Source organism: Syngnathus acus, chromosome 17, assembly GCF_901709675.1.
Source record: "Syngnathus acus chromosome 17, fSynAcu1.2, whole genome shotgun sequence".
Taxonomy (NCBI): Eukaryota; Metazoa; Chordata; class Actinopteri; order Syngnathiformes; family Syngnathidae; genus Syngnathus; species Syngnathus acus.
This window is the reverse complement of record NC_051102.1, coordinates 3,911,021-3,936,163: the sequence shown is the minus strand read 5'-3', so window position 1 is coordinate 3,936,163 and position 25,143 is coordinate 3,911,021. Positions and strand designations below refer to the sequence as shown.

General features: G+C 40.1%; 3 protein-coding genes across 4 annotated transcripts in view; 2 read left to right on the top strand and 1 right to left on the bottom strand.

The window, feature by feature from the left end:
- The first annotated feature begins 5,719 nt into the window (after positions 1–5,719).
- On the top strand, positions 5,720–8,097 carry klf17 (Kruppel-like factor 17). Its single transcript, XM_037276694.1, has 3 exons — positions 5,720–5,963; positions 6,087–7,086; positions 7,171–8,097. The coding sequence occupies exons 1-3, from the start codon at positions 5,892–5,894 to the stop codon at positions 7,344–7,346; spliced, it is 1,248 nt and encodes a 415-aa protein (XP_037132589.1). The 5' UTR covers positions 5,720–5,891; the 3' UTR covers positions 7,347–8,097.
- Positions 8,098–8,787: 690 nt separating this feature from the next.
- Positions 8,788–11,475, bottom strand: ppp1r35 (protein phosphatase 1, regulatory subunit 35). Its single transcript, XM_037276738.1, has 6 exons — positions 11,303–11,475; positions 10,645–10,822; positions 10,407–10,533; positions 9,942–10,063; positions 9,771–9,861; positions 8,788–9,675 (listed from the first exon to the last, which is right to left on the bottom strand). The coding sequence occupies exons 2-6, from the start codon at positions 10,819–10,821 to the stop codon at positions 9,371–9,373; spliced, it is 822 nt and encodes a 273-aa protein (XP_037132633.1). The 5' UTR covers position 10,822; positions 11,303–11,475; the 3' UTR covers positions 8,788–9,370.
- A 5,262-nt stretch (positions 11,476–16,737) lies between these two features.
- The window catches only part of slc6a9 (solute carrier family 6 member 9), a 30,117-nt gene continuing 21,711 nt past the window's right edge, over positions 16,738–25,143 (top strand). For both annotated transcript variants that reach the window (XM_037275857.1, XM_037275858.1), the window contains exons 1-2: positions 16,738–16,895; positions 17,967–18,250. Coding sequence is in view for 1 of the 2 variants with exons in the window: in XM_037275858.1 (XP_037131753.1) it covers positions 18,221–18,250 (30 nt within the window). In the remaining variant the exon portion in view is untranslated. The remainder of the gene's footprint in view (positions 16,896–17,966; positions 18,251–25,143) is intronic.

Here is a 25,143-nt window from a genome sequence, read left to right as displayed (position 1 = left end):
TAAACATCCATCATGGCCGCCAAGTTACAGCAACTGAACGTTGCCGGGAGGGGTAACATGCTTCTCGTACAGCCTGCAGCTCACTATTTAAGTTACTTAAGTTGAATTTATTAATTCTGACAAGTATTCATAAAGCGGGGCCCTGTTTGGGTGCTGGAGGGGGCTCGTAACTTTGAAAGTTGAACGTATTTATCACCCAACGTGACGTCATACTCGTCTGTTGCCGGGAAGCAGAGCATGCTTAGCCCACAGCTCGCTATGTATTCTTCAGTTTGCATTTTTTAAGTTAAATATATAAAGATTAACAAGTATTTGGAAGGAAGGGAACTGTTTGGGGCTGGGAGGGGTTTCAACGTGCTAATAGGTGTAAATCCCTTGAAAATGTCCACAAATTAACTTCAATTTAAGGAAACAAAATGAAATGATTTTCATTTACTCGAGTTACATTCTGCTTTCATGGTCATCATACTCATCATATAAAGCAAAAGGGCTCGAGGCAAACAAAGGTTGGGAGCCAGTCCAGAGTTTTACTGTTCAGTCTCACTATTCCAGTTCAGTTAATACCATGCAGATTAGAATGACCTCTTTTTCTGACTGTTAAACCCTAGTTTGAAACCCTGACCCTAGTTTTACACCCTAACCCTAGTTTGAAACCCTGACCCTAGTTATACACCCTAGTTTTACACCCTAACCCTAGTTTGAAACCCTGACCCTAGTTATACACCCTAGTTTGAAATCCTAACCCTAGATTCAATCTCTAACCCTAGTTTGAAACCCTGACCCTAGTTTTACACCCTAGTTTGAAACCCTAACCCTAGTTTGAAACCCTAACCCTAGTTTAAAACCCTAACCCTAGTTTGAAACCCTAGTTTGAAACCTTAACCCTAGTTTGAAACCCTAGTTTGAAACCCTAACCCAAGTTTGAAACGCTGACCCTAGTTTTAAACCCTAGCTTGAAACCCTAACCCAAGTTTGAAACCCTGACCCTAGTTTGAAACCCTAGCTTGAAACCCTAACCCTTGTTTGAAACCCTATCCCGTTTGAAACCCGAGTTTAAAATGCTGACCCTAGTTTTAAACCCTAGCTTGAAACCCAAACCCAAGTTTGAAACCCTGACCCTAGTTTGAAACCTTTGCTTGAAACCCTAACCCTAGTTTGAAACCCTATCCCAAGTTTGAAACCCTAGTTTAAAACCTTAACCCGAGTTTGAAACCCTAGTTTGAAACCCTGACCCTATTTTTAATCAACCCTCGCTTCTATTTTTCACGGATAATTTTAAAGCACTCTTTAGCAATGCAGATAAACTGGCTGTAGTGATTGTTTGACAGGCACGCAGAAATCTGTTTGATTTCAAATGTGCATGTGTGGCCCCTGTGGGAATGGAACTCCATCATGAGCAACAAGTGACACAAAATACGCAAAGAGTTGGGCTACAATATATCACTTGTTGGCCTTTGGCTCACCCGCATGGAGCAGCTGTCTTATAGCTTCTATGTGGCCCGTGAAGGGAAGCAAAGAATAGTGGTATTTTTAGAGAGCACTTCATCATTGGACGCATGTAACCTTTCTTAAACTTGAACAGCTTAGCTGCATTTGTGCCACAATTAGTGGTTTTTCTTGTGTGTCAAACAAAAGCACAACAATGGGTCTGATTTTGACCCTTTGGCGTGTGTCTAGAATGTCATGGATGGTTAGCGCTAAGACAGCTAAGCCAATGAAAGACGAGCTACGTTAGCTAAGATAGATGAGACGCTGTGATCCCAAACACACATCTATACACACGCACACACACACATAATCACACAAGTAGCGATTGTTTCTGAAAACATCACACATTATGGCTCCAAAGCAACCCAATACCATTTCCCTGTTTTAGCACATGCTTCCTCCTGTTACCCCTTTAAGGAGAAACCTATCGTGAACCAATTTTATTCATCCTGTAACCCATTTGGTTTTATTGATGGCACAAAAAAATTACCAAAAGTGGTGTCTTTCTCTAGTGTCATCAGTTTTTTGTGCGAAGTTTCTCATTTGTTTATTTATTTTTTGTCTAGAAATTTGTACTCACAAGATTAATATCCACGACAAACATAAAATATTTTGTCGTGGATATGTGTTTTGCTGCCAATCTAAGATTAATTTACTATCAGTGGATATGTGCATTTGGATATTTCTCAGTGTGTGCAAAGGTTTTGTGGCGAAAAAAGGTTTGTGTATTTACACAGCAGCAATTCTGAATAGTCCAGTTTTTCTTCTTAATTAATTAATTTTCCCACATTTTGCATTTACATGAACTTTTGATGCACCTTTTTCTTGAGATAAACATGAATACACTGTAATGGAAAGCACACATATAACAGGCGGAACTGGTAAATAGCCCTGGAGGTATACAATATGAGCTGGTAAAAGGCAGTGGTCACATCCTTGGTGTCTGCTAGAGGCTCACTCAGAGGGAAAAAAAAAGAAAAGCTGACACTGAGTCAAAAAAACTAGACCGGTTTCTATTCTGCTTTGGATAAAAGTGCAAGATCAGGTTGAATAATATTGAATAGCATTTTACATAAATGACCGGAGATGTTCTTTTTACTATTCAAGCACTATGGGTTGTTTATCATCTTAGATTTATATGATCCTAATGAAGATGGAAAAATATGTTCCTGAACCTGAATGAAGCTGGATTTTATTATATACAGTTTTGCGACACAGTTATACGATACTATTACTGTGTGGCAAAAAGAGGAGGAAGCAATGCAGTGGGGTTTTTTTTCTGTTTTTGAGCAGATACTGTATTGTGTTTGAGCTGAGCATTAATCAACCCCTGGATCAGGTCCTAAAATCCTTAGAAAGGTACTTACAGACATAGGACTCCAAGGAACATATTAAACCTCTCCTGGTAATTTTAGTATGTAATGTAACAAACTAGGTTAAGATTAAAGTAACAATTGCTGTAATATCAGCGTTAACACTGTCGCAAATCATCCGGCTAAGCAGGAACTAGGTTCGCCTGGGGATGAAGACTATGATGGTGGTACAATAGCGATTCAAGATGATCTCTTGTATTATTTTACAGCAGTGATGTAAACTAAGAGGAAGTTGGCAGCTAAAATGTGCGGCTCACAAAAATATATTTTCTACAGGAAGGTCAGTCATGTTATTGAAAGGGTTCATTCAAATTACTTTAGTAAGGAATCTGTGGGGCAGTTAGAATTTTTGATACATTTGGTTAAAAAAAAAAAATCTGTCCTTGAAAGGAGGAGGACAAAGATGTTTATTATTTTCTATTTTAATTTCCAAGTAAAAAAACTGGCATTTTAACTGTTAATTGCAACAGTAGCACTGACACTTTTGGAAAAATACAATAAAAAAAAAAAGAATTATTGGCTGGTCCACCAAAACTATAGTGAAATAGTCAAATGTCAGCGAGTCGATGGTGAGAAATATGAAAATTCTCCTCATATAAAACTGTACAACTAGAAGTGGGCATTTAATCATAAATTATTACTAATTGGTTTTAATAGCATTTACAAAGTGTTTTTTAGCGTTCAGAGTAGAATTTTTCCACATGTACTTACATTATCTGATGACATCATCTTGAACCTGGAAAATGCTGACAGTCAGCTTTGTGTTCCCTGACAAAACATGAAGTAGTTATCAGTATATTAGCATGTGTACTGCAATAAATACGATCCTCATCATAGACTAATTAATTCCACCAATATGCAACATGCTCCTTAGTATGAGGCCATCTGATCTCATTAGGCTAACTGGTGATGTCTTCATTAGTGCTGAACACTTTTAAACCATTTAGCCACCTTGAGCCGTCTGCTTATTGGCACGAGATAACCTTTTAACGCCACCGCTAACTAAACATTGAGGTGGGGCGGTAATCTTTTGTTTGATATATCAAGTGGTTTGATTAGCATACGGGTTCGTGTCATGCTACAAATGTGCTGCAAATCCTGATATCAAGCAAATGTGAACAAATTATATCCATTTTGAATTAAGTAAAGCCAATGTCGTTTGCAAGCCATTTATTCAATTTTTCAGTCTAGCTGGGTGAAATTGGACCTTTTCACTGAAGCGAATTTTGTTGACATCGTTCCATAAGGTAAAAACTATTGCTGTTTCGTTCATGCCAATCAAACTGAGGTATTTGAAGCGGAATTGTTATTAGCACATGTGCACTTCACTGCTCATTCCAAACAAAAGCCTCCGTTTGCACAACAATACACACGTCCACAAACAATTACATGTATGAATAAAATAATCTGCTTTCAAATGTGAAAATAGCAGTTGAGTCTTCCATTTCCGGAACATGTTGGCACACATACAAAGAACCACACTGCAGCTTCTTGTACTAGTTAAACTTCTATAAAGGTTCAGAAGAGGAATGCTGAGATGAAAGCCAATAAGATGAAAGTTTTTTTGTTTGTTTTACAATTAACATGGCTGGAGAATCATTTATCTAAATTTTAGCTTCATTTTTTTTTGGAGGGGGGGGGGACATAAAAGTTAAGTAAAAAAAACAAACTCTTAACCTAACCCGTCTTTATTTATTCTGTGTAAAGTTGTAAACTCTGAGGCAATTTAGTGTATCTATAAGATGGCATGCCTCGGCTCTGTCTGACTGTAATCTTCAGTAATTGTGTTTAGAAAACACTCAAGCTGGACGGCTTCCACCCTTTTAAGAGTCACAAAGGGAGAAACCTGAGCCTGAGGTGGTTCTTTATCTCAGTGTTTCTGTCTGTTTTCGCCAGTTGTATTCTTCCTAACTAACATAAATTTGCCATTGCCATTGATGAGACATGATTTAGGATGTTTTCCTCTGGAGGGGGCACAAATTATACCATCAACCATTGGACATGTATGATATCATATGATTTTTAATGTAGCTTTTGTGTGTACAAAAATTACCACCAGAAAAGAAATTTAAAGACAATTTCTTTAATGAAAAAAATATATTATTTTAAAATGATTAATTATGCATGGTGAGGTTCTTTTTGTGTATTCTTCTAAATAGTTTCATTTTAAAAGATGATCTTTTTTAATGGTAAAATTTAAAAAACAATTCAACACCAAAGTTTTCAGTCTTTTTTTTTTAAAAACTTTTTTTTGTATGCTCCCCCAGGTCAAGCAGCTGTAGGCCATTATGATAACATTATCATAGCAACGACTGCGGGGCCTCACGGGGCAGTTGGAGGCGGGGGTAAGATCATTCAAGAAACATGTAGTCCTTTGTTTGACAGCCGGAATAATGGCTCGTTTCGATGGGCCCTTCACACATTCCATATTTACGGATCAATTCAGGACAAATTAATGACGCGGCCTGAAAGTGTGTTCCGAAAGATTAGCTCGAAACCAGGGGAGATAAATGATGGTTAGGGGGATGGTAACATTTGAATCATTTGAATTTTGAGCATTTAAACGATATTGAATTTTTAAACACGACATATAAAGACAGTTTAAGTGTGTGTTTTAATGTGTCCAACAGGAAAAAAAAAAGAGTTTATTCCTGCTAAAAAAAAAAAAAATTAAAAAAATAAAGATTCTGATGATTTGAATGAGGCGAGCAGGGTAACATCAGCAGGATATATGGCTCGCCTGGGACCATGCTTCTTGCATTACAGTATATTACGTCCACCAGGAAGGACCAAAATAAAAGTCTGGTGACTTACCTGCCTGCATAGCACCGATGAGTACGTGTTGTTGATGGAATGGATGGGGTGGGGGCGTTGCCACGCCCCCCAGTATGAGCCAAGGTATATATAAGACGCTCCCACCGCTCATGCGGCATCCATGAACAAGCGCTCCATGGGCGGGGAAGTCTCTGTTGGTTTTTACACTGCTAATTTGTTATTTTACTTTTGTTTCGTCCGATTTGAGTGGTTTGCATGGCTTTGACCGATATAGCGATGCCCAGCACCACTGCATCGTGTTTCCAGTCGACGGGTCCTTTTCCCAACGTGAGTACTGTGATCCAAACTTTTCAAAACTTGTTACACTTTCTCTACGAGCCAGCAGACTTAAAGGAAGATTTGGATGATGGGGTATTGATTCCTGACAACGTATCTTGTTCGACTCCACAGCGATGTCAAGATGAACGTGGAAGAGGGAGCGCACCAGACATCCAAGTGGAGTTCAGCATGTTCAAACCTCCGGCTTTGTCCTCCAAGGACGACGACGAGCTGGGCAAATTCTTGGACCTCGAGTTCATCTTATCGAACACTCTCAGTTCGGACGTTGTGGGAGACAGTGTCGACGGCATTGCGGACACGCCTCAGCCGTGCGCCTACGCGCTACCGGAGTCCCCGGAGAGCTGCAGCGGTAGTTCGGAGTGCGTCGATCGGCCATCCCCACAGCAGCTCCACAACTACAACGGCGCGGTCCGCTTCACCGAACCCAACTCCTTGCGTAGCCTCATGGCGGAACTTCTCGCCCCTGACGACAACTATCCGCGGGAGAGGTCGCCTGCGTGCGCAGACAACGCGGCGAGAGATAGCAGAGAGTACACGGAGCTGGGCGCGCTCAACCCGGTTACGCATCACTACCAGCCATCATCGCTTGGATACAAAATTAAAATAGAGCCCAGTGCGCAATCGTGTATGTTGGCCGGTGGGGACTATATGGGGCATGCTTCTTTCATGCATCAGCAGAATCTGACTCCAGGTACCGGTTTCGGTCCACACGCCATGCAGCAAGAAACGCCAGGGCGCACAGACTGTCATTTAGTGCAGCTCGGCTTCACTACTCATCACCTCCCAAACAACTACGCGAGCAGTTACCATTACGCACAACACATGTCCACGCGCTTCCAAGGGCAGTATAGCATGCACGCAGAGACCGCGCACATCCATCACCATCAAAGGCAGCATGCAGCTTCTGCGCAAGGCGTCTTGCTCACTCCACCGTCCTCACCGTCGCTGATGGACTTCTACGGGCCAGACGAAGCGGTCGGACTCAAGCAGAAGAGAGGACGCAGATCGTGGGCTCGAAAGCGCGCTGCCACGCACAGCTGCGAATTCCCGGGATGTGGGAAAACATACACAAAGAGCTCGCACCTCAAAGCGCACATGAGGACTCATACAGGTAAGCACCACATTTTTTGTAAAAAGTCACTTTTGTCATCGAAATACCCAGTCGTATAAATTAACACGTTCCTTTCGCCCTCAGGTGAAAAACCCTACCACTGCAACTGGGAAGGCTGCGGATGGAAGTTTGCCAGGTCGGATGAGTTGACGCGCCACTTTCGCAAGCACACTGGACACAGGCCGTTCCAATGTCACCTCTGCGAGAGGGCCTTCTCACGCTCCGACCACCTGGCGCTCCACATGAAAAGGCACATGTAGACCTTGATGGCCTCTTCTCCATTGTAAGCCTTTGTGCGCACCTGCGCATATACTCAGTTAAGTTATGACCACTTCAGCGTGTCTTGGAAATAAGTTATTGACTGTTAATATGTGAGTGCCTTAAAAAGACTTCCAAAAGACAACTGCACATTGGGCAGGACCCAGAATGCTGCACCTTTGTGTACTTTTTTGCATTTTTAAATGTTTTAATGTTTACAGTCCTGTCTTTGATACTGCTCGAGTTTTACATTTTGCTATATACTTTTTTCTTTTTTTACTTCGAAAGTTATTGTAAATCAAGCCTAATTCCATTGTGAATGTGTGATTTAGGTTTCAGATGGCATGTGATGTGGAATCAGTTAAGACTGCAAGGTCATCTATTTTTTAAATGAAATTATATATAGTTTTTTAAAATGAAGAAATGGATTCAATTGCTCTATGATAAACTATCTGACTCGCCAAGAAGGAATTTTGTATGCTTCAGGGCTCTAAAATAAAACCTACTTCAAGAAATATAATTTCCGCGCTATTGCCCTTGTATGCAATACCCACAAGGTATTATTTTACGTAATAATTGTTAAATTGATAGCCTACATACAATATTCTACCACGTTCACTACTTTTCCAAGACTGCCCTCTGGTGGTCAGTGCTATAAAGGCAGGAACACGAGTGGTTAGTTGTCACTGGCAGTTTGTACTAAACTGCACTCTTAAAACCTCTGAGCCAAAACCAACACAATTTGAATTAAAAAAAAGACCCGCTAACTTGGGTCAATTTGACCCAAATTATTGGTTGTCTTGTACAAAATAATTTTAATTGACCCAACAGTTTTAAAGGCTGTAGAAGTGCATTTACAGGTGTGAAAATAGATTTGGAAATTACAGCTCAAACTCCTGTTAAGTAAAAGTTATTAAAAAAAGAATGCAGCGAAGCACAAAAGTATTGATTAAGATGAATTTTTACTATCAGTTGCATTTACCCATTTAGCACGAGAAACACTTTCACTTTTATTCATAGACTTGCTGTGATACACACTCTTTTTATGTCATGTCATCAGCGGAGATGGAAAAACAAGCCTCTATTGTCAAAGTAAGGAGTGAAAAGTAAACCTGTTTTCAAATGTATTGACTAATTAATGGCAGTGATGAAATGTTGGCAGAATACTAGATACTCAAGTTTACTGTAGGTATCCTTGTCTAAGTAGAACGCAAATGTGGCACACTACACCGGACCACAAGAATAGTCTGAAACAACCTTTAATAACAACTGACAAGTCGAGTAACAAACAGATGTGCTAGCAACACGTTTAAATAATGAGCAGTTTACTTTAAATTCCAGATAAAGGGTCTTTGAAAATTGGGTAGGGCATCAAGTAAAAGAGTTATATATTATATATATATTGTCACAATATATCCACACAAGACTTTTATTGTAGTTTTAAACACTTTATTGTTTATTAAACACTTTTTTTTTTGCATTTTTAAACATTTTTGCAAACATTTTAAAGTCAAGAAACATTCTTGTTTACTAACTTTAGAAAACACTTTTGTGAACATTTTAAAGACAAGCTGACTTTCAGAGACATTTTTATTTACTAACTATTAAAACACTTTTGTGAACATTTCCACTAAAGTCTCGAAGTAAAAAAAACTTTCATGATGAAGCGCAAGTCTGATATGACACAACCAGTGCGGTAGGCTGAGCTAAATTGTAGTTGGAACTGCTAAGCCAATCAGCTGCAAGGACACAGCTCAACATGTTCCCATTGGGGCCATTAGTGTCATATGGTCAGACAAGTGACGCCCGATGCCACTGATGGTGGAGGGGTGCACTTGCCTGTCTTGTTGCCTGTCTTGTGTGCTTCATTCCTGCATATAACGATTTGAATGTATGAGTGAGACATAAAAAAAAAATAAAAAATCCGCGATGCATCAAATCAATCCGCAATATTTGTTTAGAAAAAAATCCGCGATAGAGCAAGGCCGCGATAGGTGAGGCGCGAAGTAGCAAAGGGATTACTGTACTAGGGGGCGGCTTCCCAGCGACTCCTTCGTCTAAAAAGGTCAAACGTCGAGGAGGCGGGAAAAGGTGCTGGGATTTGGTTTGTAATGACTGGCTCCTCCTCCACGGGGACGGGCCTCTGTCTGAACAAGTCAGGTGTCAAAAAGATGAGGGGTGAGGGGCTTTCTGTTACTTTGGTGTCAAGACTTCGGGGTGTTGGAGCCAAAACCAGCCTGTCCTTAACGGCTTGGCTTATCAGCTGACTCTCAGGCACATCCACGCTGACCAATGAGGTGAAAAGGGTCTGAGACCGAGAGAAGTTGGTTCCTGTGGGGTGGAGGTGGGGGGGGAGTACATGCATGAAAAAAGTGACTTCTTCGCGTTGTGTCACACTCACTTTGCAGGGACTTAAAACAGGTTACCTTGTGTCGCTCTGGTGTTGATCTGTTTTTTTGTTTGCTCCACCTCCTGTAATGTCTCCTGAACAGCTTTCCGGGTGTTAAACTCTGCTCCCTGGGAACAAATGAAAAATGATCAATAAATGCTACTTTGATAACCCCCCCCCCCCATATTGCTCACAGGAATTAGAATACCTGCAACTCCAAGAGCTTTGCCTTTAGAGCCAAGGTGGTGTTGAGCTCCACCTCCTCAGGAATGTCGGGATGGTCATAGGATATTGCAGCGGTCAGCTCTGTCTTCTGGTTCAGCGTTCCAGCTATCAGAGGACAAGTGGTCTTAACTAGAAATTTCAGAAAAGTGTTGTCCCTTCCCATATTTACGCATGAATACTCACACTTGGCCAGTGGTTCTTAAAACCTTTTACACCTTTCGGGTCATTTGATTTTTGCATGAACAGTTTTTAGAGCAGACCGGAACAACCTAAAATACGCATCAGTGTGGCAGCCATGTTGACAGGGGTGACTTGCATTGGCCTAGTGTGAGTATGACCAAACTGTCAGCGTCCAGGTGCATTCTGGGTCATGGAGTCAGTTGGGTTTGCCACAGAAGAATGAGTATGATTGAATATAGCACATAACTAAAACACGAAAGTGACTCACTCCTTAGATTTTGTTTTCCGTGGAGATTATCACTATTGTTGGTTGGCTGTCGAGGCGGTGCATCACTGATGGGTTGGATCTGTGGCTCTGATATTACCTTCACGACCACTGGCTCTTTCAAACACGCCTGTTAAGGGCAACGGTTATGTCATTAGTTGCAAACATACGTCACAGACTTTTTTTAATCAATGTGAATCAGTCACATGCATTAAATCTGTTAGTGGCTATTACAACTCACCTTTGTGTTTTGCTTTCTCTGTTTGTTCTTCTGTCGCTTCAGGTGCATGTGAGTCGGGCTGGTCATGACAGACAGGTCAAGTTCGGGACAGACTGCCAGTGCAGAGGAGGAGGGGAGTGGGAGAGGGGCCACTGATGGAGAGGGGGGAGGCGAGAGGAAGGAGGCCCCACCTTTCATCCTAACAGCAAAATGCAGAGATATATCCTTTAAAGTTTGTGGAACAAATCATTATATAAATGAGTAAAGCAGCTTCACAAGGTTATGAAAATGCATGTTGGTTGGGTACCGTTTTGGATTTCTATGCTTCAATCTAACTATCTATCTAAAAGATACAACTTTAAATGTGCATTACCGTCCAATCAGGAGTGGGGCATTAATAATACTAAATAATGTAAGTCATATTTGTCTGCATGAAAAATGTATTTAATTTGACGATAAAGATGTAATTTAGGTACATGTCAAATATCAATTATTTGATAAAGTTATATGCACCAAAATCACATATTGCACATTTTTTTCCAACATCCTGCAGAGCTTATTAGCGCTATAATACATGTACTCGATTCGGTTCAAGAGGGTAACGAGGCGAACTAAGGCGACAATGAAGCAAACACGTCAGTTCTTAGTGACGCTTTCTTCACCAGAGCAGTAGTTTTACCTGAATTCGAGGCGATTTGCCAACAAAAAGAAGCGGTCCGTTTCCGTCCTGCGGAACTTCAAACGTATCTGAAATGTCCAATAACAAATATTCCGTTGTTGGACTCAGCGAGGAAGAAAATGCTTGCTTGGTTTCTTTTTTTTAAACTCGGTGCTCTTAAAAGCATTTCCGGGTCCGGTTTCTGACGTTCCAAATGACACAGTGACACCTGGTGGTGATTCGCACAATTACTTTTCTACCGTTCACAGCAACAAGAGAAGCACACCTTTCTTTGCTGTCAGAGGAAGAGATTATATTAGAATCATCTTCCAGATCTTTGATTTGATTTCTGTGCTGGTTCCGAGTCATCCAAGTCTTGATAAAATACTTCTTCAACTTTAAATCTTAGGTGTGGAGTTAAAGTATTTGTGTTTTAATTGGAAAACAATATACACACATATAAAATATAATATATATATATATGTATTATGAATAGATAAAAGAGATAGGGGGTTAGGATTTGAAAAGTTTCTTAACTTCTCGAGCTGTCCTAATTGTTGTTTAAGTTATTTAAGACTTGTTTGGGACATTTTGTTACTGTCCTGTTTTCTTTTTTTCCTTTTATATTTTACTGATATATTTTCCTGTTTTTAAGCTCGAAATAAAATTGAATTGATTGATTGATTGATTGAAAACCTAAAATATGAATTTTTGGATCTGGGTAATTAATTTGTTCGAAACATATAAAACCGCAAATATTAAAGGTTAGAGGTACAATTTTCTGCATTTTGTTTTAATTTAAGTTTTACGCAGCGTCCCAACTTTTGTGGAACTAGGTTTGCACTTATCCCATAGTATTTTCTACATATTGTAGCTATTAACTTACATTTTGTAGCCACTACTTTTTATATATATATCTATATATACACAGATTTGAGGAGTCAAACCGTGATTTTTGACATGACTGTAATGTAGTCCTACATTTGAACACCACTATACGTTTGGTCAGAGCCTTCACCTCATTCCCCAGTCCTCTCACCCCACCTTCTGACCATCTGCGCTCCAGCATCGCCACACACACAAACATTCTGTAACCCGATCGCTCCAAAAAGGTAAAATCCCAAATCTGCATGCCAAAGCCTCGCAGAGTCATGTCATTGTATGTTCTGCATCCATCACCCGTCGCACAATCCATATATATCACTATTGTGTCAGTGCAGCGACGTTTCCATGTACGCACATCAGCCCCAGGCTACCACACCTGTCTGCAAGATTTGGTTGACGCAATCTGTATCTGCAAGATGTGCCATACATTCTAATTTCTAAAGACTGAATGCGATTGCTCGCTGCCGCCGAGAAATACATCACAAAAGCCGTTTGCACACAAAACACATCCCATTGCATGTTAACAAAAGAATGAATAATGCCCGCAGTCTTTCTTCCACCGAACACGTGTAGCGCCGCACAATAAAGTCAGCTATTCGACGCTGTAATATATATTTAATTTAGTTTTGCTTGCACCTAAAATGCAATTACATTACAGTTTATTTTAATATTAGCAAATCTTTTTTGGCATGGGAATCAGCAGACTTCTGCAAATCCGACAGTTGCGTCCCTGACAACGTCCGTCCGTGCGCGTGCGCAAGTGGGTGCAATGCGTGTAATAAGCGTGCGCTAAACATGCAGCTGCCTCTTCAGTGGATAACAGAGTTGTAAAGGGAGGGCCCTGAGAGTCGTTGACCCGACTGGTCGAGAATGGGAAGTGTAGTCAAGATGATGCAACTTTTAACAAATTTGGCGGATATACATACGGACATAAGATGTGGAGGAACCATTATAACTGTAAAATAACAATTTGTGGAGGAACCATCACAACCGTAAGATAACAGTTTTTGACTTTACACTCATATATACATGTATATATATGCTGAGAAACTCACATGGGGATCCAAGTTGTTACAGTGGATTAAAACGTGGTGCTCATATTGTCATACTGTATGGCCCTTTTATATTTTGTGGAAAGGTTGACTGAGTGAATGTCTTTTAATAGTGTACAAAATTGATACTTGAGGAATGGGACCTAACTGAATGTTTGACAACAAACATGAGTCATATTGATAATAAATATTAGTTGAACTTCTCGAGAATGACAGTTGCCTTCAAATTAAACATTGACTTTAGCAATGCTTTTATTAAAAACAAATAGTGATTTTTGTCAGGCATGTTAGACAACAAGTCATATTGATAATAAATATTAGTTAAACTTCTCGAGAATGACAGTTGCCGTCAAATTAAACATTGATGTTAGCAATGCTATTATTAAAAACAAATAGTGATTTTTGTCAGGAATGTTAGTCAACAAACTAGTCACATTGATAATAAATATTAGTTAAACTTTTCGAGAATGACAGTTGCCTTCAAATTAAACATTGATGTTAGCAATGCTATTATTAAAAACACAAGTGTTTCAATGAGGTTGCTGAACTGGGTGGTCAAAGTAGGGTATGTCAACAAAAGTTGCACATGTATGGATGGTAATAGATAAGCCCAACCCTAACCAGATACATTCCCCACCCCCATTATATCATTATCCACTCAGAAGGTTGCCTACTTGTTCATTTCAAAAAGGACCGGCACACATGTCGAAAGGCCATTGGCTGACAAAATATGAACAAGTGCATTGTAACCGTAATATTAAAAGCAATTGCTGAGTAAACGACTCAGAGGAAAAAAAAGTCCAAAGTTCAGAACGACTCCTCTTTGGAAAACTACTCTCTTTGTATGACATTCATGATTAAGGTATTTGCATTTGTGGCCCTTCGATAACAACACAACCAAGTACTTTGTCATGAGCTGCAGAATGGATTAGTGCTGTCAGCCATGGTTCACTAAAGGTAATTTATTGGTAAATTATGGTCAAAGTAAAGGTAATTGTTTTACAAACATGGGTATTTAAAAAAAAAAAAAAAAAACTTGAAACATACCGTATTTTTCGGACTCTAAGTCGCGTTTTTTTTCATAGTTTGGGTGGGGGGGCGACTTATACTGAGGAGCGACTTATGTATATGTGAATTTTTTCATCAATTTAAAAAAAAAAAAAAAAAGAAAAGTGAAACCGCGATAAACGAACCGCGATGTAGCAAGGGATTACTGTAATTTGAATTTCAAGTGACGTCAGCAGCGCGGCGCGGCGGTTGTTTACGTAAAGGACAAAGATTCGATCACGGGATGACGAAGATGACGAAGGGCCCCATGTACTACCGGCATCATTAGCGGCTTTGTTTGTAAGTTTGTAAGAGTTTGAAGGATTTAATGATTTGGAGTGACACAGAAGGTTTGAAAAACTATTATGGCTTTTATGCACGCCCGGTCCTACTCTACAGAGCTCTCTTACACCTCCGTGGATGGAAGTCGGGGGCCAGCGCTCAGCCGGGTGGCTGTCCGGGGACGGTGGATGGGGCTCGGAGATGGCTTTTACGCACGCCCGGTCCTACTCTACGGAGCTCTCTTTCACCTCCGTGGATGGAAGTCGGGGGCCGGTGCTTGGCCGGGCGGCTGTCCGGGGACGGTGGATGGGGCTCGGAGATGGCTTTTACGCACGCCCGGTCCTATTCTATGGAGCTCTCTTCCACCTCCGTGGCTGGAAGTGCCCCCCTCCGGGGATGGAAGTCCACGCCGCCACTCGCCTGGAAGTCGACGTCGGTGCTTGGGGCCGTGTGGTGGTTAACTATTTCTGTTATAGTTATTTGATATATTTTATTTCGTGTAGCAACTTGTATATGTTTTTATCGTTACATACTTTGCTAACGCTACAATATAGTTATATACTAGATCTGTGGAATAACGACGAGGCTGACGTCAGGGCGCACGCGCGGCGTTGTTGACAAAGGACGAGGAATTTGATCGATGGATTTAATGATTTGGAGTGACACAGATGGTTTGATAATATTATTGCTTACATAATAGTTATTTGATATATAATTTATATATCGTTATATGGGCCTGTGGAATATTTTGAAGTGCAAGCGCCGTCAGCGGCGTGCACCCATTGTTGACAAAAAGGACGATCGATGGATTTAATGAATTGGAGTGACACAGATGGTTTTATAAACGTGTTATTTATGTAATAGTTTTTTTGAATAACTCTGAATGTTACGTCAGGCCCGTTCTCAGCTCTTCGTTTGCATACCTATCGTTTAGCCTGTTGTTGCTCGTTGATGTCTGTTCTTGGTGTTGGATTTTGTCGAATAAATTTCCCCCAAAATGCGACTTATACTCTGGAGCGACATATATATGTTTTTTTTCACGTTATTGTGCATTTTATGGCTCATGAGACCTATATTCCGGAGCGACTTTTAGTCTGAAAAATACGGTACTAAAGAAAGAAAACAGGTGACAAACTCATCACGGTTGTATTAAGTCAAGATTACCCTGATTTCATGATCACACTATAATTTGACAATGACAACTGTGTCTCTCTGCTTTCAGACGCTGGCTGAAGTTCAATCAAATCAGACGAACTCGTGTTCCAAAAGTGGACTTATCTCAATGGTGCTAAAAAGAGAAGAATCAGGAGGACAGAAGAAGAGATCAGACAAGATAAAGGCATGTTTGCACGATTATTAACAATTATTTACAAGTTCTGACTGAAACTGCAATGCTAACTAACAATCAAGACTCTACTTTGATCCCCATCACAAAGCACGAAATAACTGCGCAAGGGTGGAGTTTGCTTTCGTAGACGCACACAGTTAGTAACCGGCATTTGCGCTGTTGTGGGAGTGAGCACTGCCAACAATGATGGCGACTCTTAAAATACAATGTAGGACAGGTGCAAGCACTGTCTACATTGCGGAAGCATAAACGGACTCACCGGAGTAAAAGTGAACGGAGAGAAATACATGGCAGCAAATCCAAGTCAATCAAAGTCAGTAAGTCAAAGTCATGTCTGAGTTTGCTATGCATGGCTATTTTTTTTTTTCTTAAATGTTGCTGACAGCCCAAAACACTTTGGTAATACGACACTTTATGAGAGTGCTGCGCAGTCACCCGTGAGATTTGAATGAGTGACGTAATGAACAATCGACAACAAAGGGAACACTTTTATTAGGCAATGGGGAAGATCTATTCAATGTCCATAATTGTGGGAGGGAATTAAAAGTTCACGTCTCTGTGTCAGTCACCATGTGTGTATCCTGCTTAAGATGCAACCCTAATAATTTACCAAAAAATGAAATACTAACGAACAGTGGTAAGCCATCCACAATGGTTAACCATTTCATTTGTATTTTGGCAGAAGTAAAATATCAAAATTTGGAAAAAAATACGCTCTGTTAATCTTTGTCAACAAGAATCTCTCAGAGGTAACAAACATCCTGTCTCCGTGGAAATTTTGTGTAATCTCTTACTGCCACTCCTCCTGGAATTGTCCAATAGACTTGCGTCCACTGGACACACATGCTTTGTGTACATACATATTAGTGGAGTCGACCAGTTGCATGGAGCCACCGCTTTTGACTTGTTCTGTGTCAGACTACACACCAGTCAGTTGCTGATGCTTAACTTGTTATTTTCTATCATTGTCTTCCTTCTTCAAATATTACAACATTGGATGGTAAGATTTAGTCTTTTCACTTTTTTCTTGGGTTTGTCTCTTTTATCACTGTGTAGTGTGGCATGTAAATTGGGTTAGGTCTGGTGTATATTTTGCTTGATTTACATGTTGTAAGACAGAATGGTGGCTGTACATTACCCTTTTGCCCAGATGCTGTTCGTACCATGTTAAAGGTTTTTATCATTTAGTCTGTTAAAAAAAAAAAAGAAACTTGTAAATTGAGGATATATGTATATGTGTATGTATATACGTATATATATATATATATATATATATATATATACAGTATATATATATATACAGTATATATATATATATACTGTATATATATATATATATATATATACTGTATATATATATATATATATATACTATATATATACTATATATATATATACGTATATATATATATATACTTTACACTCATATGTGTGTATGTGTATATATGTATATATATATATATATATATATTGTATATATATACACATACATACATACATACATACATACACAGACAGATGATTGATTGATTGATTGATTGATTGATTGATTGATTGATTGATTGATTATGTGTCCAGACCATTTGATCCCTTTAAGAAGTTAATTAGATTATTCCAGACATGTCAAAGGGAGAAAAAGGACCCACTAAATGACGATGCTCATTGTCAGTGTCATTTTAAATCCTTATTGCTGGTTAGTCGTGGGGGATGTTGCGTTCCATTCCAATTCATTTTATATACAGCAGCAGTCGGCGGCAAGTCCAAACGTTTCCCCCAACAGTTAATCTCATCGCACAAAAGGCCACTTTGTTATTGCAGCTGCTTTGCTACGAAATGCAAATCCATTTACACATTTGTAAATTCGTTGACTGCATTCTTTCTTACAGAACAGTGTAAAACACCATTTGGTCAAGTTTCCAACTTTTTCAATTTGTGGTCCCAAAAATGAACTTGGGTCATGTGTTTGGAAAGTGTTGGCTCAGTCTTTTCAACCACTCCACCATCTGCCCCCCCAACCCTCGCGTCTCAACTCACCCTTTCCCTCTCTGCCTGTCACATGCTCTTTTCACAGCATAGAAAAGTTTCTGGATTAGGGCAGAATTAACACAAAGCGGCGACGCCACTCCAGCGACATTCCCAAACAACACTTGAAGAGCCAGTGGAGGGACATCGACTGAGAGAGTGACGCTACAGGGTGAAGACACTCGAACGAACGCCACCTCAGAAAAAACTCCAAACTCTTGATAGTGAGGGGCAGACAGGTCCACCCGAGTGAGGGCGGGAGCATCAGAGAGGCAGGGATCTTTGGCCACAAGGTCCTGAAGGATGGAAGACAAGCAGGTTGCTGGGATCCTGGTAAGTTCAGTAATCATATTCATTCACACTTTAAAAAGCACCCAGCAAATCCCATCATCTTAACCATTTTAAAAGGTGTGTGGTTTTTTTTCCCAGTGGTTGAAAACTTCTAGGATAATTGAAAAGTACACATCTCATAATAATTCATTCATTTCATTTAAAGAAATCAGATTTTGGGAATGATTTTTTTTTTTTTTTTGCTTCTGATCAGTAATCTGGTCAGGTGTTAGTGAAAGGCCAGTGCATCTGTGACTCTTTAAATATAGACTTGAGTTACTGCTTGCTTCTCGATTCTTTCCCGTTTAGTCCTCCAGTGCATCTTAACAAAAAGATAACTACAAACCCACACCTCAAGACTCTTCTGACATTCTCATTCGTCTGAAGCAGCTTCTTTACAGAATGGCATTTTGTTTATTCCATTCCATCATTTCTGTCTCCACAACCTCAAAGACATACATACTTTTTTTTTAACTTCACATGAGAATGTTATCATTCTCTCCTGCTTGCTTCGCTCTCTCTCAGTTGTAAATATTAAGAAGTACTTGGAGACCCGAAGATAAGGTTTCTGCTTTCAGAGTCTTTTGAGAGTGGGAGCGGACGATTGAACCACAATCTCTGGCATAGTTATAAAGTGCTGAAAATCCAGTAACCTTCTAGAAATCGATGTGAGAGTAATTTCCACTAACATATTTCCACAGGTGATAACTGTAATTAAATCAGTACATAAACACAAATGATTAGAATTAACTGAGCTGAATCCACTCAGCAATGATAAACTGAGCAGAACTTACAAACAGCAGTATGAACCCAATCCCAAAAAGCTATAAAATAGTACAACAAATAATGAAAGATGATTAAAAAATATATATATATTTTTTTGTAATGTAAATGCATCTGTATAAGAAAAGCGCCCTCTATACCAATTCTTTGGTCCTAATAATTCTAATTTAGATAATTTTTTGTCTACACCAGAGTTGAGTACCTGCCATTAGGCAGGGGTTAGAAATAGGGTGTCAACATAATGTGTGCTCCTTGCTGCTAAGCTCCTGTACATTCCTACTGATATGTTGAGATGAAGATAATCGAGACATAAAAAAAAAAAGTTTACTTTTAGGTATTTTTTATTGTGTGTGTGTGTGTGTGTGCATGGGGGGGGGGGTAAATATGTTAATCATTGAATTTCCCTAAGTAAATGCCTTATCAAAGTTCAGCGTGTCTGACTGTTGTGTGTGTGTGTGTGTGTGTGTGTGTGTGTGTGTGTGTGTGTGTGTGTGTGTGTGTGTGTGTGTGTGTGTGTGCGTGCGTGTGTGCGTGTGTGCCTGCCCTCCTGTCACCAACTGGCACGGCATTGATTGTCTTATTTTCCACTCTTCTCTCTGTTTCCTCTTTCTCATTTGTCTTTTCACATATTGTGTACATCAACATTATTTACTGCATTTATTACGTAAAAAAAATAATTAACTAAGTGATTAATTTACTTTTATTTGGTAGTAGTTAGATAGTCTTGTTCTAGGTAGTACCTTATTCCACCCTGGCTGAATTAATTTATGCTGTTACAAATGTTTGGTGGATGGACCCATCACTGTAAATCTTGTTAACACACAAGGCACTCGCTTCCTGCTTGGCTAGTAGAGTTCTGCCGTTTTTCTTTTGGCCCAAACTTAATTCCTGTTTCGAAGGGAGACGCACACCGTCAATCTTCCTACACTGGTGTCTTTGACTGCTCTGGAAGCCACCACTTCCACTGAACAGATGAGCAGAAGCCTTTATGGGATGGGTAGATGTCACGTTGTTTTTTCTTTTGTTACTCACTGGTTACTTATTTCCATGTTGTTTTTTCCTCTTTAGATGTATAGGGATGTGTGAGTAGGGGAGAAAGAGGATTAAACTGAAGTTTTTTTTGATAATTTTCTGCAGAACTGAAATATAGACGAAAGATATAGCACACCTGGCTTGAAAGACCCTGATGTCATTTTTTTATCGCCCAGGAAAAAAGGGCATGAAAATGCTAATTCAATTACAACAACTAAATATGAAATCTTGGCTGATTGCATGTCCTTATACTTCTCCTTATACTTGTGTTTGATTGCAAAATACATTTATTTGCAGACTCTACCTGTAACTTGTCCTATGTTGGCTGCGTGAGTTTAAATGATTTGACTGGCGACCCTCAATATCAGCTGGCACCTTATAAGAATAAGTCACAAAGAAAATAGCACAATAGTATATAGTCAATACTACTACTATAATAAAAAAAATAAATAAAAATAATAATAAAATCTTTTCACAATATAAAAGTGTATTGCCATGAGCATCACACATTGGTGTCCACATTTTACTATAGTTGTAAAGAAAGTAATCCTATTTACAGTGGAGCAGTGAGCCGTTTTCCAGGGGAAATGATGTGCCTTGCTTAAGGACACCTGAGCCTGACTAAATACGCGGGTTGATGGAGTTAAACACAAAGTCATTTGGTCACAGGCCACATTTTTACCAAAATGACTCACGGCTGCCCTCTTTTTCCAGCTGATTTTTTATAAGGCTGTAATTGCACAATTCTCGTGCACTTTTGTGTGTATGTGTGTGTGTGTGTGTTTAGTGTATGTGTGTGCACGGGCATGCAGTGTATCCCAGGGGCACCGTGGCTAATGTGTGCTGTAGGCTGTGAAGTGGAAGGAAAAAGAAAAGAAATAGCGAAACCCACAGCTTTAAACCTCCCCAGGGTCACAATGCACACGGACAGATAAAATACCCACATCAAGTGCACAACAACACACACAAGCCCTTTTTCAGATTCCAACACATTTTTGTGACTGTTCCACAAGCTAAGTTGGACGAATTAAAATCGCAACTTAATAAACGGTATCGCTACAATCTGTCGCAGGATATAAAACATCGTTTTTTTGCATACCAATACAGAAATAAAAGTAAGATATAGAGTATATTTTGCAAGTGTACTGCATATGTGTTTAGTGTACACTCACTGCAGGTATAATTCGACAGTTGCGATATCTTCCTTCCAATTTGTGATTATGCAACAGACATATTGAGTTGTCAGCCAGTTCAGTTAACAGCAGTGCTCAACAACTGTGTTGACTGCCTCTGGGGCGAAACAAACAGATGTGAATGAAGAGAGAAAGTGCTGTGCGGTCATTTGGGGGTTGAAAAGTCCAACATGATTTGTGTATCTGATCTCACCCACCTGATTGACCAGTTAAGGACGGAAAGCAAACACAAGCTGCCGTCAGGGTCAGAGGTAACTGTGAGGGTAAAGACAGTTCCTTTCTGCCTTGGGCATTTTAATCAGATAAGGAAAACAAATATCTAAGATTTCCTTCCAGCAGTGGGCTAATTAAGCACTCAGGGAGCAGTTCAAAGTATTGATGTCTTGTCCAAGGACATCACACTCGTATGTCAAGATGATGTTGGGGTCCTTAAATTCAAACCACTTACAATACCAGTCTTGCCATTCCAGGTTGTATTGTCTTTGTCCATGTGAGAATTCAAGTTCCTAAAGCAGAACGAGGGAGTGGTCTTTAGCAACCCCATCAAAGATTCAGAAATGGTTTGGTATTCTGTTTGCACATAGGCACTGACAACACTAAGGAACCATTAACTTACCGGAAGGCGAAGGGATGCTACATTCTCTTTCACTTGGGTAAACCCTAACATTGTGGCACCCAGCCGGCCGGGGGCCTTTATGTATCCACACACCTGTGTGGCACCACTTACGGGGTAGTAGAATAAACCTCTCAAGAGGACTGGTTCTAGACCAATGTAGGAGGGTCCAAGTACACTATGTCTTGCCAGAACCTCTTGACTGTGCACACCAGCTCGGTATCTCTGCCAGGAAAGTTACATTCCACATGCTTCGGAGCAGCTCATGATTGAAATACCAAGGCTACCAACCCAGGTCCCACTGCACCTGACTCCCTGGCTCCTCTGACAGGTAGCAAGCCCATGGGAAGGTGCACCCATGTTGCTGCTGGCAGGCTCTCTAGAGGGCCATGGTAACCCACTTTCAGGCAAAGGTAAACTAAGTCCAATGTGTATTTTCATGTTATCATGGGGGGTCTTCGGAGTTTTGCTTTATTTTTGTCACTCACCTGGTACCTGCTTGTTCTAATCTCGATGACCTTTAAAGCCCTCAAGAAATGTATATTTATATTTTTTTCTTTTCTAATGTTTCACCACAGTTCTATTGCTTTTGGAGAATACATTTATTGCAAGTTTTAGCTTTGTGTGTTGCACTGCAGCAATAAGTCTTAAGAACATTTTGCCCACCACACACTTTAAACTCTCCTTCAATAGAAATGTACTTTAATATATATTTCATACGTAGGTCAAAATTAATTGATTAATCCCCTTTTATTTTATAAATCGAGCAATTGTGTAATCGTATAAGTAATGGTGGATCACTGGTTAGCATGTCCGCCTCACAGTTCTGAGGTGCAGGGTTCAATCCTGGCTCCGGCCTTCCTGTGTAGAGTTTGCATGTTCTCCCCGTGTCTGCAAGGCTTTCCTCCGGGTAATCCGGTTTCCCCCCACATTCCAAAAACATGCATGGTAGTATGAGTGACCACTTCAAACACGTCAATAACCATGTGAGTGCGAATGGTTGTTTGTCTGTGTACCCCTGCAATTGGGTTGTGACCAGCCCCGCCCAAAGACTGGGTAGGTTCCAGGAGATTTGCAATCCTCTTGAGGATAATTGGTTCAGAAGATGGATGGATGGATATATTTAATATATTCTACTTTTAATCATTACACAGAGAAAAAAATTCATTTTTTACCCATAGTTGAAGAGTGCGAGACAGATATGATGGCTTTTTTGCCCTTGCCTTCCTTTGTCACATTACGAGCGCGACAGTGACTTCAGCCACGTGTGTCCAACTTCAGTCACATGTACCTTGCTTTCATTCCCAGCAATGGTCCCATATGTTTGTCAAAATGTGTGTGTCGTGTGCTTTTTCCAGGCTGATTTGTTCCCCTGCTTTCCCTCCGATGAGCCCCGCTCTCCCTGGGGGTCCGAGGCCGAAGCCTCACGCTATTTATACAGACCCAACAGCTGGGGCCCTCCCAGCCAAAGCAGTGGGGGTCGGGGAATGGGTAGAAAAATTATCATGGAAACTTCAGGTTAAACCAAGCGTTGGAAATGTCTGCCTGTTCACTTTTTTCATCTCATCTTTCCCTTGATGCCTCTTTTACGTGGGCAACCATGTCAGTTGAACCCAGCATGAATCCAAAATCAAAGTCTGCATTTTCTCATTTGCTTCTTTTTAAATCCTCACGGCATTGAACGTCATTTCTTTTACCTCCCCTGCCCTTCTTTGTCAGGAAGCTTGGCAAACAGAAACAAGAAATGCAGATTTTCAGTCAGTTTCCAGTGTCACTTTAACATATTGTGTCCCTTTTGTTACGTTCAACAAAGCGAACCTATTGTTAGCCTTTTGAGTTCTATCATTCCCCTCAATGACTCTGTCGGTGCGTGTCCTGTTCTGAACCTCAACCCTGCAAATTTGTGTCCTTACGACTCTAGCCATCTCTAACGCTAGCCTGCCTTCACTTGTGTCATTCTGTCGACTGCTCTGCCCTCCTGTCTTCCCATTTTATCATGCGAGCCGCTCTTGAAAGGAGAACAGTCGTACGGATGCTTCGTTCAGTTAAGGGCCTTTGTCATACATAGCGGTCTCATCACAGGCATGCTTGGCAAATGAGAGGTGAAGTAATATTAGCCTAATTGCTTTAAGGGACATATATACAGATTGAGGAAGATATAATCAGTGTCGCTACAAGTTGGCCTCATTGAAGTTTGAGTTTTTAGGAGAAAAGTAGATATATATTCAATAGATGACACCAAAACATCCAGTGTGGTAGACTGCCCTATCTTTCAGAATTTATGGTTCCTTAATTTTGTTCTACCCTTTTACAAACAGTGACTAAATGTTTTTGTATGTACTCCTCTAGTTGTATTTTGGGATTTTTTTGCTTGACAATCATCAGATTCATACATTGTTTTCATTTGATTCTTAAACGCTACTTTCAACTCTCCCTTTAAAAACAGTCACCTGTACTTTCATCATCTTTGTTTTTATTGTGTTCAGTCAAGTGTTTAAGAACATCCAGTTCATAGGAAGTACGTAACTGTCAATACGACACCTTTTTCCTCCTTCGTACGATTTTTGGGTTTGTTTATGAAAGTTTGGCTAAACATTAACTTAGTGGAATGTGGTAACTAATAGCTTAGGCCACGTGTTTGTTTCTCAAGTTTTGACTAACTCTTGGTTTGTTTACGACAGCTTGGCTAAACATTCACTCACTGTAATACGAAAAATATTATAGCTTAGGCCATGTGCTTTTTAGAAAGCAATAAAATAAAAAGAATTAAAAAGAAGGTCAACTTGATGATAGGTGAGATGAATTTGGAAAGATATCTTGAAATTGGTGAATGTTGAGGGATCTCAGAAACCTTTTGAAAGACATTTCTAGAAAATGAAAAAAAACAAAAGGTTTGTGATCATCTCCCAATGTTTATTGACCTGACTTTTAAAATGGAGATTTGACTTTCTCATTACAAGAATATTTCTTGATTTATTCATTTTAAACCCTCGTTTGGTAAATGTGTCAGGCCGCTAGCTGCACCTGCCTAGACGCAGTTGTTGTGGTGATTTTTTTTATTTTTTATCTCAGCACATTGGACAATGTCAATGATCCCATTATGTAATTTTGAGTCTTTAAGTTGGACACAAATGAATAGCCTGCCATGGTTTCAAACTGCAATGGCCATTGTCCAGTGCTTCTAAACACCTCAGACCATTTGCCAGTGACTTGCTAACTTTTGACATCACTTGGGCTATGTCACTGGATAATTTGGAAGACATCTTCTTGTTTCG

Excerpts from the sequence above, each read along its gene's own strand:
- klf17 (XM_037276694.1), top strand. The coding sequence starts at position 5,892 with ATGGCTTTGACCGATATAGCGATGCCCAGCACCACTGCATCGTGTTTC. Across the intron at positions 5,964-6,086 it reads CGACGGGTCCTTTTCCCAAC|CGATGTCAAGATGAACGTGG; the intron begins GTGAGTACTGTG and ends TCGACTCCACAG. Across the intron at positions 7,087-7,170 it reads GCACATGAGGACTCATACAG|GTGAAAAACCCTACCACTGC; the intron begins GTAAGCACCACA and ends TTTCGCCCTCAG.
- ppp1r35 (XM_037276738.1), bottom strand. The coding sequence starts at position 10,821 with ATGAAAGGTGGGGCCTCCTTCCTCTCGCCTCCCCCCTCTCCATCAGTG. Across the intron at positions 9,862-9,941 it reads CAAAGCTCTTGGAGTTGCAG|GGAGCAGAGTTTAACACCCG; the intron begins GTATTCTAATTC and ends ATTTGTTCCCAG. Across the intron at positions 9,676-9,770 it reads CAACACCAGAGCGACACAAG|GAACCAACTTCTCTCGGTCT; the intron begins GTAACCTGTTTT and ends TCCACCCCACAG.